The sequence below is a fragment of the Canis lupus genome, chromosome 4 (genome assembly GCF_003254725.2).
Source record: "Canis lupus dingo isolate Sandy chromosome 4, ASM325472v2, whole genome shotgun sequence".
NCBI classification, from domain to species: Eukaryota; Metazoa; Chordata; class Mammalia; order Carnivora; family Canidae; genus Canis; species Canis lupus.
The window spans coordinates 53,011,634-53,023,988 of record NC_064246.1 but is presented as its reverse complement, the minus strand read 5'-3'; the positions used below and the strand labels follow the sequence as shown (position 1 = coordinate 53,023,988).

Sequence of the window (12,355 nt, the reverse complement as noted above, 5' to 3'; positions counted from 1 at the left end):
AAACCCATGATGGACAGCCCTACAAGTTACTAAGATACTAGTTTCTCAACTTTAGATTCTTAAAAGGAACAGACAGGAATGCTATAAAGAACTGGTAATAGAGCAGAAATTTAGGGAAAGGCAATATTAAAGAAACAAATATTTGGTAGAAAATAGATTACTTCCACTGCTTTTCTAGAGCAGTGAGAGAATGAATGATCTTAACAGATCAGTCATGATTGCTAAATTCCAGAACAGGATGCTCTATATCCCATTAGCAAGGTATTCTTTTATGCTGATAGTAAAAAGATACTCCTATTTCCTATTGAATTACCTCAGTCATTTCCTGCATTATCTTATCTGCCTAATCTATGGGCTTATCCTGATTTGGTTAAAAGGTCTGAGATTTTACACATGAAACTTTTGCTACTCTGGCAAACCAAATGCTTTCATGTCTTCTGTACCTTTTCCTTCTCTGAGTTCATGTTTTTATTTTCTTCTTGATTTTTTCCCCTTAATATTGTTGTTTTAATAATTCTTAAGCTAACAGAAACAAAATTTCAACTTAAGGTAAAATTTTCACACAGCTATTTAAAAATTCATAATCTACAACTAAAACAAACTCACCAACTGGATGAGTGATGGTGTTTTGTAGGCTGGGAATTACCACAGAGTAGGTAGGTGAGCGATAAGGATATATTGTTGTAGGATTTGTAGAGATGATATTCTGTGTGGTACCAGAAAATACATTGGAAACACTTAGAGGGAAGCGTTTTCGCTTCCCTGGACGAGGTTGATAAACCCAACCTGTAGAAGAAGATAAGTGATTTTTAATTTGAACATAAAGATCCTATTTAGCATTTAAATAGTTCTTAAAAAAAATAAAAAAATAAATAGTTCTTTTCACAATAAAAAAAATCCAAAATACTTCTAAATTAAAAAAAAACATAAGTTATTGCCTAAAGATCTTTTCCAGCTTTATTATGCAATTTCTGTGCATTTTAATATCCATATAGCTCCTAACTAGTGGTTAATATTGTAACCCATAAGTCAGAGGAAGAGTGAAGTTAAGTGTCTTATATCCAAAGACATATATTGAATCCACAGTAACATCAACATTAAAGACATTGAGTTTGAGTTTGAATCTCAAAGTTTTTCCTTTACCTATAAAATAATGCCCCTGTAAGATATTACTCATCTCCTCCTGTTCCCTCACTTTCAGTGAGATTCAATTGTCTATACCTTACATGGAATGGTCACTAATGACCAGTTACTAATTTTATGCCTACCTTAGGAAGAGCCATTCTCCTAAACTTGGCAGTCTCAAGTTCACAAATCACCCAATTTCCTTTCCAAGTCAGGATGGTGAAGTTTAACAGTTTGCAGCCACTGAATAACCAGGAGAATCACTGGTTCTCCATAACACCCCAAACCTTTCTGCTCATATTTTTTTTAAAAAAAAAAATTATTTTCCCATCATGCATGATCGTGTTGGCCATACACTTGCCTTTACATATGCTTAATCTAAACATCCTTGTGGCTGAGGAGTAAATCAGAAATTGTTTCAAACTACATTATCATGAGGATAAATTTATAAATTAAAAGACAAAACTGTGTCCTGATAACCATATAACATTAAAATGGAGCACGGTGTCAATCCCTCCATTTTCATTAAGTGTATGATGCATATTTGTTTCTGTTGCTATAATTTTAACTCTTCATTTTCTAGTATATTTGCAAAATTGTAGCCTGAACTCTGGAGTTTTACCTTCATTAAATTCATATCAGTATATTTAATCAAAGCTACAGTAAAATTATGTCCCCTGGTTTGTTATCAATTGGCAATATGAGACCAGATATTCCTCTACTTGGTTCTATTTAAGGAAACGTACGCCCCGTATCAATTCAATCATTACTATAATATTAGCCATTATTCTCTTTATTGTACATATCAGACTAGAAAAAAAATGATGCATTTTTATCTTTCAGTCTCAACCTAAACTAATCTTTACCTAAATAAATTTAGAAAAAATTAGAAAGAGGTTTTGTTTAATTCATTTGATTACCAGGAAACTCCTCTCTGTGCTTTTCTTTAATCTTTTGTGCTTCATCATAATAGGGTTTCTTTTGTTCTTCACTAAGTTTGTTCCACTCTAACCCGAGCTGGACACTGATTTCTGCATTGTTGGCTGCTGGGTTAGCTTTGGCTAGTGCTGGCCGGTGAATCCTTGCCCAAACCATAAATGCATTCATGGGTCGCTTCACATGACCATTTCTGTCCTTACTGAAGGGAGTATCTGGTATTCCTACATGACAAAAATTAAGAGACTGAATTAATGTGCCACAAACGCACATACACACACACACACACACAATGTTAAAGTGAAGTGCGCCTTCAACTATATTTTTTAACTGGAGAAAATATAGTCAAAGAACTGCCAGTATTCCAGAATGCCTCATAACTCCTGAACTCAGCATTCTAAACTATGGCTTAGAATGACTCTTCTTTTCCTCAAAAAGAATAATATTGTTGAAGATATTGTAGGAGTAATAATGTTAAGAAACAGTAAACTGCTGGCTTGTTACTTCTTTGCGCTTTAGTAATACCTCTACCAATAATTAACATTTAGTTTCTTTCCCATTAAAAATACTCTATTACTGAGGGACAGTATCTATGACTTATTCATGACTACAATCCTAGCACTAGCTACGTTTTCCCTAAATGTTTACAGGAACTCATTTACATGTTCCTGTAGTGCCTGTTCAAGCAAAGAAATTAATAATATAATACTATAGTCTATTTCATTAGGAAGGTGAAGCTTTTGCCAGGGTGGGTCATTGATACTAATCCTATGTCCTGGGAGGAAAAAACAAAAGAAAAATAATAAAAGTGGCTTTTTGAGAGTCACATAATCAGGTGAAATTACAATTTTAAAAAGGTGGCTAAATTCAGATCTCTTATGTAATTCATCAAAAACAACTCTCTATAAACTTATTTTGTTTCTCTTTAGTTAACTTGATATATACAAGCTTTTTAAATGCACAAAAGTCTAAATTACTATAAGGAAAGCTTTCCCTTTCTCTCCTTTAGAAAATGAAGTCTATAAAACCAAGAGGGTGAGATCAGTAAGGAAAATAATAAGAAAAAAAATAAATATAAATGTTAATTAAAATATGAACTGATGATTAATGATTTTTCATGACATTCATGAGCATAAAATTGTCCGAATTAAATCTTAAAGAATTTTCTAACTACATATTCGTAAATAATGGGTAGAGATAAAAATACCTATTTGTAGTCATTACTGCTAACTATAGTCATTTCTTAGAAAACATTTCCTAGCTTATTCTAAGTATTTTAAGTTTCTATATTTCCATAAATCCTTAGCTTTTAGAATACTAAAGCGTTACATTTATCATGTACTGTTTTCTTTGAAAAATGTTTACCATTGATTTTTAAAGAAGACGAATCGCCTCCTGAATCACAAATTCAGTATAAACTTTTGATTATGAATTTTTTCACTAAGCACCATTTGAGGTTTTCTTGATGCCTATAAAAAACATTGATCTACTATAATAGTGTCTTCTAGTACACTATATCTAATAGTACCATAATACACTATTACAAAGTGCAGCATAGAAACTGACGGCTGAGATAGCTGTGTGACCTAGTGAGGAAACTTCGACTTTGTGTATAAACATTGGTCACCTCTAAATCTCATCATTCACTGGGCCTTAGAACAGATTTTCTTAAAAATGCCTGGGAATCTTGGAACATGTTAGTGTACTTTACTGGTATATGTACAAGTCAATTGGAAGTGATACCTGTGCAGACTTTGCCCTGTAACGAATCAGTTCCGTGATTTTATTTTTATAGTTTAGGCTTCTGAACTGCTGACATATCAGCTAGGGGGCCACACCGACGAAGTGTGAAAACCAGATTCCCCTGCCGTCTAATACCTGCATCTGAGGGAAGCACGGTGAGCGGGACATCTTTGGTCTCAATTTTTACAGAAGGCTCCAGTAAAGATTGCATTTTAATAGGCACTGGCGTCAAGGGGACCTTGGTCAACCGTATCAGCTCTGAAGGTGGAGGTCCCTGAAACTGGATCCGGGCCCCAGGGGGGACCGCGTGGAGAGTCAGAGGGATCCTGAGATCCTGCTGGTGGGGCCCAAAGGCGCTGGACGGCTGGGCCAGGATGACCTCCTTGCTGCCATGGACCAGGCCATTGGACGCGGGCTCCCCGCCCAGTCTGCAGTCCTCGCGGGGCCCCTCGGGCTCCTCCGTTTTGATGACCCCTTCTCTGACGGCCGCCAGGTTTTTGCCTTCCCCGCCTTTCGGCGCGTCCCTCGTGACCGCCTCCGCCTCCAGCCTGCCCTTCTTCTGGTCCCCCCGGCGGCCGTCGAGAGCTGGCCCCGGGCCTTCCAGCTTGGCCGCCCTGGAGGCCCGAGGGCCCCCGTCCGCAGGCCTCCGCGTCCCCGCCGACGGCGACGGCTCCGAGCCGGGCCCCTGCTCCTGCTTCTCCGCCTTGACGAGCAGGGCCCGAGGCTGCGCCGCGTGCAAGTCGGGTCTGCAGGGGGCGCCGTCGGACGCGGGCGGGGGCGGCGGCGGCGGCGGCGGCAGCAGCAGCAGCTCGGGCCTCAGCTGCAGCAGCCGCGCCTGCGCGAGCGAGGGGACGCCGCCTTCGTCCCGGGCCTGAGCCAGCGGCGGCCCCGGCGGGAGCAGCAGCACCTGCTCGGGCTTCACCTGCAGCAGCCGCCGTGCCGCGGGCTGTACCCCCGACGCCTGGGCCTCCCCGCACGACGAGGCCACGGTCGCAATGGCGGCCGCGCACGGGGTAGGCGGCGACGGCGGCAGCTCCGCGGCCCCAGCCCGGAAGGAGGCGCCCTCGACCGGCGGCTGGGGAGGAGCAGGGCGGAGCGGGCGCGGCGGGGTCGTCCGCGGCAGTTGGCGCGGCTGGGGCGGCGGCTCCGGCCTGGCCCTCTCCATGGGGGGAGGGGGACGCCCCGGCCCGGCCCCGGCCCGGATTGTGAGCTCAGCCGTTTGTTGGCGACCTTCCCCCTCCCCCTTTCGGTTAAGACCCTTCCAAGGGCCTTGCTACCCAGAACCCTACGCGGTGCCAGAAGCGGCCCTGGGGCCCGGCCTCGTCCAATCACAGGGGCCGCTGTTCCCTCGGCTGTCCAATCACAGGCGCATTCTCCGGCCCCTCCCGCCCTCCGCTCCGGCCGCGTGCTGAGCCCTCGAATCACCCGCGGCGGCCTGCGCTGTGCCACGTGCTGCCCATTTTCCCCGTCTGACTTGGCGTCTCTTCCGGAGTTCTCAGCCGGCCGTTGTCCTTAGTTACCCCTCCCCCGCCCGGGGAGCCCGACAATGGTGTTGCCAGGAAACGGCCCGGTTCCACTCCGCTGACCTCCAGGGGATAAAGTCGGGTGAGCCCCTTACGCAGGGTGGGGCACCAGGCCGTGTACGTGCGACTTGCCCGGCCTGAATACAGCAAAGGGCCCCGGGCATCACGTTGGGGTTTGGGATCTGTGCCTGGGGGGCGGGGGGGGGGGCAGATTTTGCAGCTCCCCTTTAGTACAGTGACTGTACTAGTTGAACTTACAGTTAACCACTTACTTGCAAAAAGAACATCCCACACTCATTTGCTTCTTTGGGCTCCGCCGCCATTGACTCTGTTCTAAGCCTCCATCACCTTCCACCTGGATACAGCCATCGCTGTGTGGATAGTCTCCGTTTTTCACCCTTGTTCCTCTATGTTCCAGCTGCCAGAGATCTTTTTAAAAGTGAAAATCTGGTTCTGTCTCACCGCATTCTCCTAAATAGTCCCATGGCTCCCCGCTGACCGCATGATAAAGGTCTAATATACCTGCAAAGCATATTAAAGCCCCAAATGTCTCAGGCGCTGTGGACTCCAGCCACACTGGCCTTTCATCATTCTACCTGAAGGGGCTTTGAATGTTGTTTCTCCCTTGTGTCTCCTTGCCTCTTCCTGCTTATTTTTCAACTTGCAGTTCAGCCGTCACTTCCTCGGAGAAATCTTGTCTGATTCTGAAAATCACGTCAGATCTCCTTTATGCACTTGGATGTCCATCACTTCTTTTAAAACTCTTCCACAATTCGTAAGTATGTCTTATTTTTATTTATTCGTGAGAGACACAAAGAAGGAGGCAGAGATATAGGCAGAGGGAGAAGCAGGCTCCGTCCTGGGAGCCCAACGCGGAAGCCCAACGTGGGACTGGATCCCAGGACCCCAGGATCACGATCTGAGCTGAAGGCAGATGCTCAATCACTGAGCCACCCAGGTGCCCCCCAATTATGTATTTCTTTATGTCATTACTCTCCTGACTTCATTCCTTGACTATAAACTCCTTGAGGACAGGCAGTGTTTTCCTCGTTATTGAATCCTCAATGCTGACCCATAGAGCCTGGCTTATAGTAGGCATTTAATAAATACGTGTTAGATAAATAAGAACTGCTGTAGTCTAATAATAACATAGTAATTACTACCTATTTTAAGGGCTTATTCTTATGCTAGGTGCTGCTTCAAGTCCTTTCCATGACTATGTTTCTCCTTTTCTAGGACTCTGCGTATTTCCATCAAGAAAAAGAAAAATCTGGATTAACAGTTGCTACATTTCTAAATGATGACCTGACTAAAACCTATAGGTTCATCTTGAAGCAGATGATTTTTGCAACCAAGACAAAGTTAGCTTTCAAAGAAGATCTGCCCAGTTCTCTAATCCCTTGTTGTCAGATGTGGCAAACAGGAATTCTTATACCTGGCAGGTGGACAAGGGCAGTGATTCTCAAACTTCATTATCTCAGAACCCTTTACATCCACCAAAATGACTGAAGATTCCAAAAAGCTTTTATTTATCCAATTTTGTTCTTTTATCTATCGGTATGATTTTATCTATAAATATTTGCCATAAAAACTGAGGACTTTAAAAATAGTTATCAATTCATTTAAAATATCAATAATAAACCCATTACATATTACTATGACACACTTTTATGCTAAAACTATATTTTCCCTAAAACCAGACAAGTGGTTTTGTAAATCTGTCTGGCTTAGTTAAAAAAAAAAAAAAAAAAAAACCGTTGGATTCTCATGTCTGCTTCATGCAATCTGTTGTGATTCATATGTCATATGCAAAGTCTTACTGTGCATTCATAAAAGAATAAAGTGAAAAAGGCAAATATTGTCTTAGAATTATTATGGAAAAAGTATTAACCTAGCAGGCTTTCAGAAAGAATTGGTCTCTGAACCACACTTTGAAAATTGCTGAACTAGGGTTGAACTATAGAGCCAAGTATGTGCACAGGAATGATAGAAGAGGCAGAGAAATGAATCAAGTCAGTATTGATTTTGTGCAGGAACACTTCATATTCCAATCTGAATTAGTAATTTTAAAAAGTGATAGGACACTCCTGTGTAACAGCAATACAAATAGTATATGGCGAGTGTATTTTAAGCAAAGAGCAATCTTTTTGTTTTTATTTATTTTTTCTTTTTTCTTTTTGTTTTTAAACAGAAAGTAACTTCATTGAGTTTTGATTTCTATATCATAAGTTTACAGTTAAATGTACAATTTGACGAGTGTTAATAAATTTATAAAGTTGTGTAACCATCACTACAGTCTCATTTGAGAACATTTCCATCAACTCAAAAAAGTTCAGAAATGAAACCCAAAACACTCATGTTTCTGTTTGCAGTAAAACTCTGCCCCCACCTCCAACCCCAGGTGCTTTTGTCTCTAATTTTCCCTTTTCTAGAAATTTCATTTAAACAGAATCATATGTAAACTTAACTGTTAGCTTCTTTAACATAGCATACTATTTTTGAAGCTCATCCAAGTTGAATGTATTAGTAATTCATTCCTTTTTTATTACAGAGTTGTATTCCGTTGTATGGAAGTACCAAATTGTATATAGTTATTCTGTTGTAAGATGTCTTTCACTCATCTTGTTTATCTACTTTCTTGCTGATGGGTTTTTGGATTATTTCTAGATTTTAGCTGCTATGAATATCATGTCCACTCATATACAAATATTTGTGGTACCTAGGAACAGAATTACTAGGTTATATGGTAAGTATATGTATAACATTTTTAAAAACTGTCAGACTACTTTGCAAAATAGGTACTATTTTACATTTCCACTCACAATATATAAGGATCCCAGCTTCTCTGCTTCTTCTCCAACATTTGGTATCATAAGTCATTTAAATCTTAGCCATTCAAGTGGGTATGTAGTATACATAGCAGTAAATAATTGTGATTTAAAATGACAATTTCACAGGTTGCCTGGGGGGCTCAGCTGATGAAGCATCTGCCTTTGGTTCAGGATCCTCAGATCCTGGGATTGAACCCCTCATGGGGCTTCCTGCTCAGTCTGCTTCTTCTTCTGCCCTCCCCCCACTTGTGATTGCTTTCTGCTCTCTTGTGTTCTCTTTCTCAAATAAATAAATATAATCTTTAATAAAATTACATTTTCACAATGAATAATGACAGTGTTTTTTCATATGCTTAGTTGCTATTCATATATTTTCATTGCCTACCGTCTATTAAAGTCTTTTTGCCCATTTTCTTAGATTTGGTTGTTGGTTTTCTTAATTTTGATTTTTTAGGGATTCTTTTTCAGGGTTTCTTAATATGTTCTGGATGCAGGTTCTTTATTAGATGTATGTTTGCAAATATTTTCTTCCAGTCTGTGACTTCTTTTCATTCTTCTTATTTTTCATTCTTAATGGTGTCTTTTGAAGAGCAAGTTTTAAACTTTGATGGAGTCTAATTTAGCAATATGCCTGTCATCATATCGAAGAAATTTTTGCCTAACCTAAAGTTAAAAAGGTTTTTCTCTATAAATGTGACACTGCACTGTCTTGATTACTACAGATTTATGGTAAATTTTGAAATTAGGTCAAATAAGTCCTCAAACTTAGTTCTTTTTAAAAACCATATTAGCTGTTTTTGGTCTTTGGGATTTCTATGTAAATTTCAGCATTAGCTTATCAATTTACACAGCAAAGTCCATTGGTATTTACATAAGAATTCCATTGAATCTTTGGGTCAGTTTTGAGAAAATAGATATCTTAATAACATTGAGTCTTCCAATTTGCAGACTTTAGGCATATCTGCATTGATTTTGGTCTTTAATTTTTCTTGACAATGTCTTATAATTTTTGGTATGTATAGTCTGCACTTCTTTTGTTAAATTTAGTCCCGAATATTTGTATACTGTTGTGAATATAAATTTTTCTTAACTTAATTTCTAATTGGTTGTTTATTGATATTATATTCACATTTTCTTGCCTGTTGCACTGGCTAGAAGCTCCAGTCCAATGTTGAATAGAAGTGGAAAGAGTGGACATCCTTGCTTTGTACCTAATATTGGGGGAAAGCATTGTCTTTCATCTTTAAGTATGGTGTTAGTTGTAGGTTTTGTATATAGCTGCCCTTTATGAAATTAAAAAAGTTTCGTTCTAGGCCTAATTTGTTGAAAGCTTTATTATGTTTGTTGGATTTTGTCAGATGTATTTTCCACATCTGTTGAAATTATCATATGACTTTCTTCTTTATTCCAGGCGTCAGCAATATTTTTTAAAAGGACCGTATAGTAAATATTTTTAGTGTTGTGAGCCACACGATCTCTGTTTCAATCAATCAATTTTGCTCTTATAGCATGAAAGCAATTATAGATAACATGTGAATGAATGGGCATAATTGTATTCCAATAATACTGTATTTACTGAGACAAAAGACATACCAAATTTGGTCTGTGGGCTGTAGATTGCTGACTTTGGCTTTATCCTATTAATATATGCATTACATTAAGTGATATTTAGATGTTAAGCTAATCTGGGTAAACCCTACCTGGTCATAATATATAATCCTTTTTATACATTACTGGAGACAATCACTATTTTTTTAAGGATTTTAACATTTGGGGCACCTGGGTTGCTCAGTGGTTGAGCATCTGCCTTTGGCTCAGGTCGCGATTCTGAGGTCCTGGGATGGAGTCCCATATCAGGCTCCTCACAGGGAGCCTGCCTCTTCCTCCGACTATGTCTCCGCCTCTCTCTCTCTCTCTCATGAATAAATAAATAAAATCTTTTTAAAAAAGAATTTTAACATTTATATTCATGAAAGGTATTGGTCTATAGTTTTCTAATATCTGTGCAGCTTTGGTATCAGGGTAAAATGAGCTGGAAAGTGTTCTCTTCTGTTTTTTAAAGAGTTTTTATGTAATTGCTATTAATAATTCCTTAAATGTTGATAAAATCCACCAGTAAAGGGATGTCTGAGTGGCTTAGTCAACTAGGTGTTTAGCTGTTGATTTCAGTTCAGGTCATGTCTCAGGTTCCTGGGATTGGGTATCAGGTTGGGCTCCATGCTCAGCAGGGAGTCTGCTTGAGGATTTCTCTTCTTCTGCTCCTCCCCCAGCACACTCACTTTCTCTCTTCCTCTCTCTCAAATAAATAAATGGATCTAAAAAAAAAAAACAAATTCATCAGTAAAGAAAGCCATCTGGGCCTCAACTTGCCTATATTTTTCAGTAATTCAATTAAGTAATGTCTTTACTTGATATTAGCCCATTCAGATTTTGTATTTCATTTGGAGTTAATTTTGTCATTTCTGTCTGCAAATTTGTTCATTTCAACTAAGTTGTCGAATTATTGGCATAAGATTGCTTATAATATTCCTTTTTAATCTTTTTAATTTTGTAGGGTGCAGAATATTTCCTCTCTCGTTCCTAATTTTGGTAATTTGTCTTTTCTCTTTTTCTCTTGGTCATTTTACTAACATTTTATCAATTCTGTAGATCTTTTGAAAGAACGATCAGTTTTATTGATTGTGTCTAGTGTTTTGCTGTTTTTTTAAAACATTGATTTCTGTTGAGATCTTTATTATTTCCTTCCTTTTACTTACTTTGGGTTTAATTGCTCTTCTTTTCTAATTTCTTAAGTTGAGAGCTTAGTTAATTGTTTTTTTTTTTTTAGGTTATTGATTTTAAATCTCATTTCCTTCCTGATACAAACATTTTAAAGCTATGAATTTCCCTCTTGTGTACTGCTTTACCTATATCCTATTAGTTTTAATATGTCATGATTTTATGTTCATCCAGTAGAGATGCTTTTCTTGCTTATTATATTTTTATTTTTTATTTAAATTCAGTTAACACACAGTGTATTATTAGTTTCAGAAGTAGAAGTCCGTGATTTATCAGTCTTACATGATACCCAGTGCTCATTTTATCATGTGCCCTCTTTAATGTCCATCACCCAGTTAACCCGTTTCCCCATCCCACTCCCCTCCAGCAACCCTCAGTTTGCTTCCTGTGATTTAAGAGTCTCTTATGGTTTGTTTCCCTCTCTAATTTCATCTTCTTTTATTTTTCTCTTCCTTCCCCTATGACCCTCTGTTTTATCCTTAAATTTCACATATGAGTGAGATCATATGATAACTGTCTTTCTCTGATTGACTTATTTTGCTTAGCATAATACCCTCCAGTTCCATCCACATTGTTGCAAATGGCAAGATTTCCCTTTTTTTGTTAGTTGAGTAATATTCCGTAGTGTAATATATATACCAGATCTTCTTTATTCATCTCTTGATGGACATCTGGGCTCATTCCATAGTTGGGTTGTTGTGGACATTGCTGCTATAAACATTGGGGTGCAGGTGCCCCTTTGGATCTCTACATTTGTATCTTTGGGGTAAATCCCTAGTAGTGCAATTGCTGGGTCATAGGATAACTCTATTTTCAACTTTTTGAGGAACCTCCATACTATTTTCCAGAGTAACTGTGTCAACTTGTATTCCCACCAAGAGTGTAAGAGGGCTCCCCTTTCTCTGCATCCTTGCTAACATCTGTCATTTCCTAACTTGTTAATTTTAACCATTCTGACTGGTGTGAGGTGGTATCTCACTGTGGTTTTGATTTGTATTTCCCTAATGCCCAGTGATGTGGAGCATTTTTTCATGTGACTGTTGGCCATTTGTATGTCTTCTTTGGGGAAATGTCTGTGTCTTCTGCCCATTTCTTGATTGGATTATTTGTTCTTTGAGTGTTGAGTTTGATAAGTTCTTTATAGATCTTGGGTATTAGCCCTTTATCTGATAAGGCATTTGCCAATATCTTCTCCCATTCTGTCAACTTTTTTTTTTTTTTTTGTCAACTGTTTCACTTGCTGTGCAAAAGCTTTTTATCTTGATGAAGTCCCAATAGTTCATTTTTGCCTTTGTTTCTCTTTCTTTGGAGACATGTCTAGCATGGAGTTTCTGCAGCCAAGGTCACAGAGATTGCTGCTTGTGTTCTTCTCTAGGATTTTGATGGATTCCTGTCTCACATTTAGGTCTCCATCCATTT

At 39.2% G+C, this 12,355-nt stretch overlaps 2 protein-coding genes across 9 annotated transcripts in view; one reads left to right on the top strand and one right to left on the bottom strand.

Moving 5' to 3' along the window:
- SOX30 (SRY-box transcription factor 30) overlaps positions 1 to 5,220 on the bottom strand; it is a 28,992-nt gene extending 23,772 nt beyond the window's left edge. The window contains exons 1-3 of one of the 4 annotated variants that reach the window (XM_025434465.3): positions 3,940 to 5,220; positions 2,046 to 2,285; positions 607 to 786 (exon numbers count right to left, since the gene is read on the bottom strand). In XM_025434465.3, coding sequence (XP_025290250.3) covers positions 607 to 786; positions 2,046 to 2,285; positions 3,940 to 4,969 — 1,450 coding nt within the window. In that variant the 5' untranslated portion in view covers positions 4,970 to 5,220. The remainder of the gene's footprint in view (positions 1 to 606; positions 787 to 2,045; positions 2,286 to 3,939) is intronic. The other 3 variants (XM_025434464.3, XM_025434461.3, XM_025434462.3) reach the window with 3 other exon arrangements.
- THG1L (tRNA-histidine guanylyltransferase 1 like) overlaps positions 4,685 to 12,355 on the top strand; it is a 39,134-nt gene continuing 31,463 nt past the window's right edge. Inside the window, exons 1-3 of one of the 5 annotated variants that reach the window (XM_025434468.3) lie at positions 4,685 to 4,817; positions 5,995 to 6,102; positions 6,564 to 6,884. In XM_025434468.3, the coding sequence (XP_025290253.3) occupies positions 6,829 to 6,884 (56 nt within the window). In that variant the 5' untranslated portion in view covers positions 4,685 to 4,817; positions 5,995 to 6,102; positions 6,564 to 6,828. The other 4 variants (XM_025434467.3, XM_025434469.3, XM_035715260.2 and 1 more) reach the window with 4 other exon arrangements.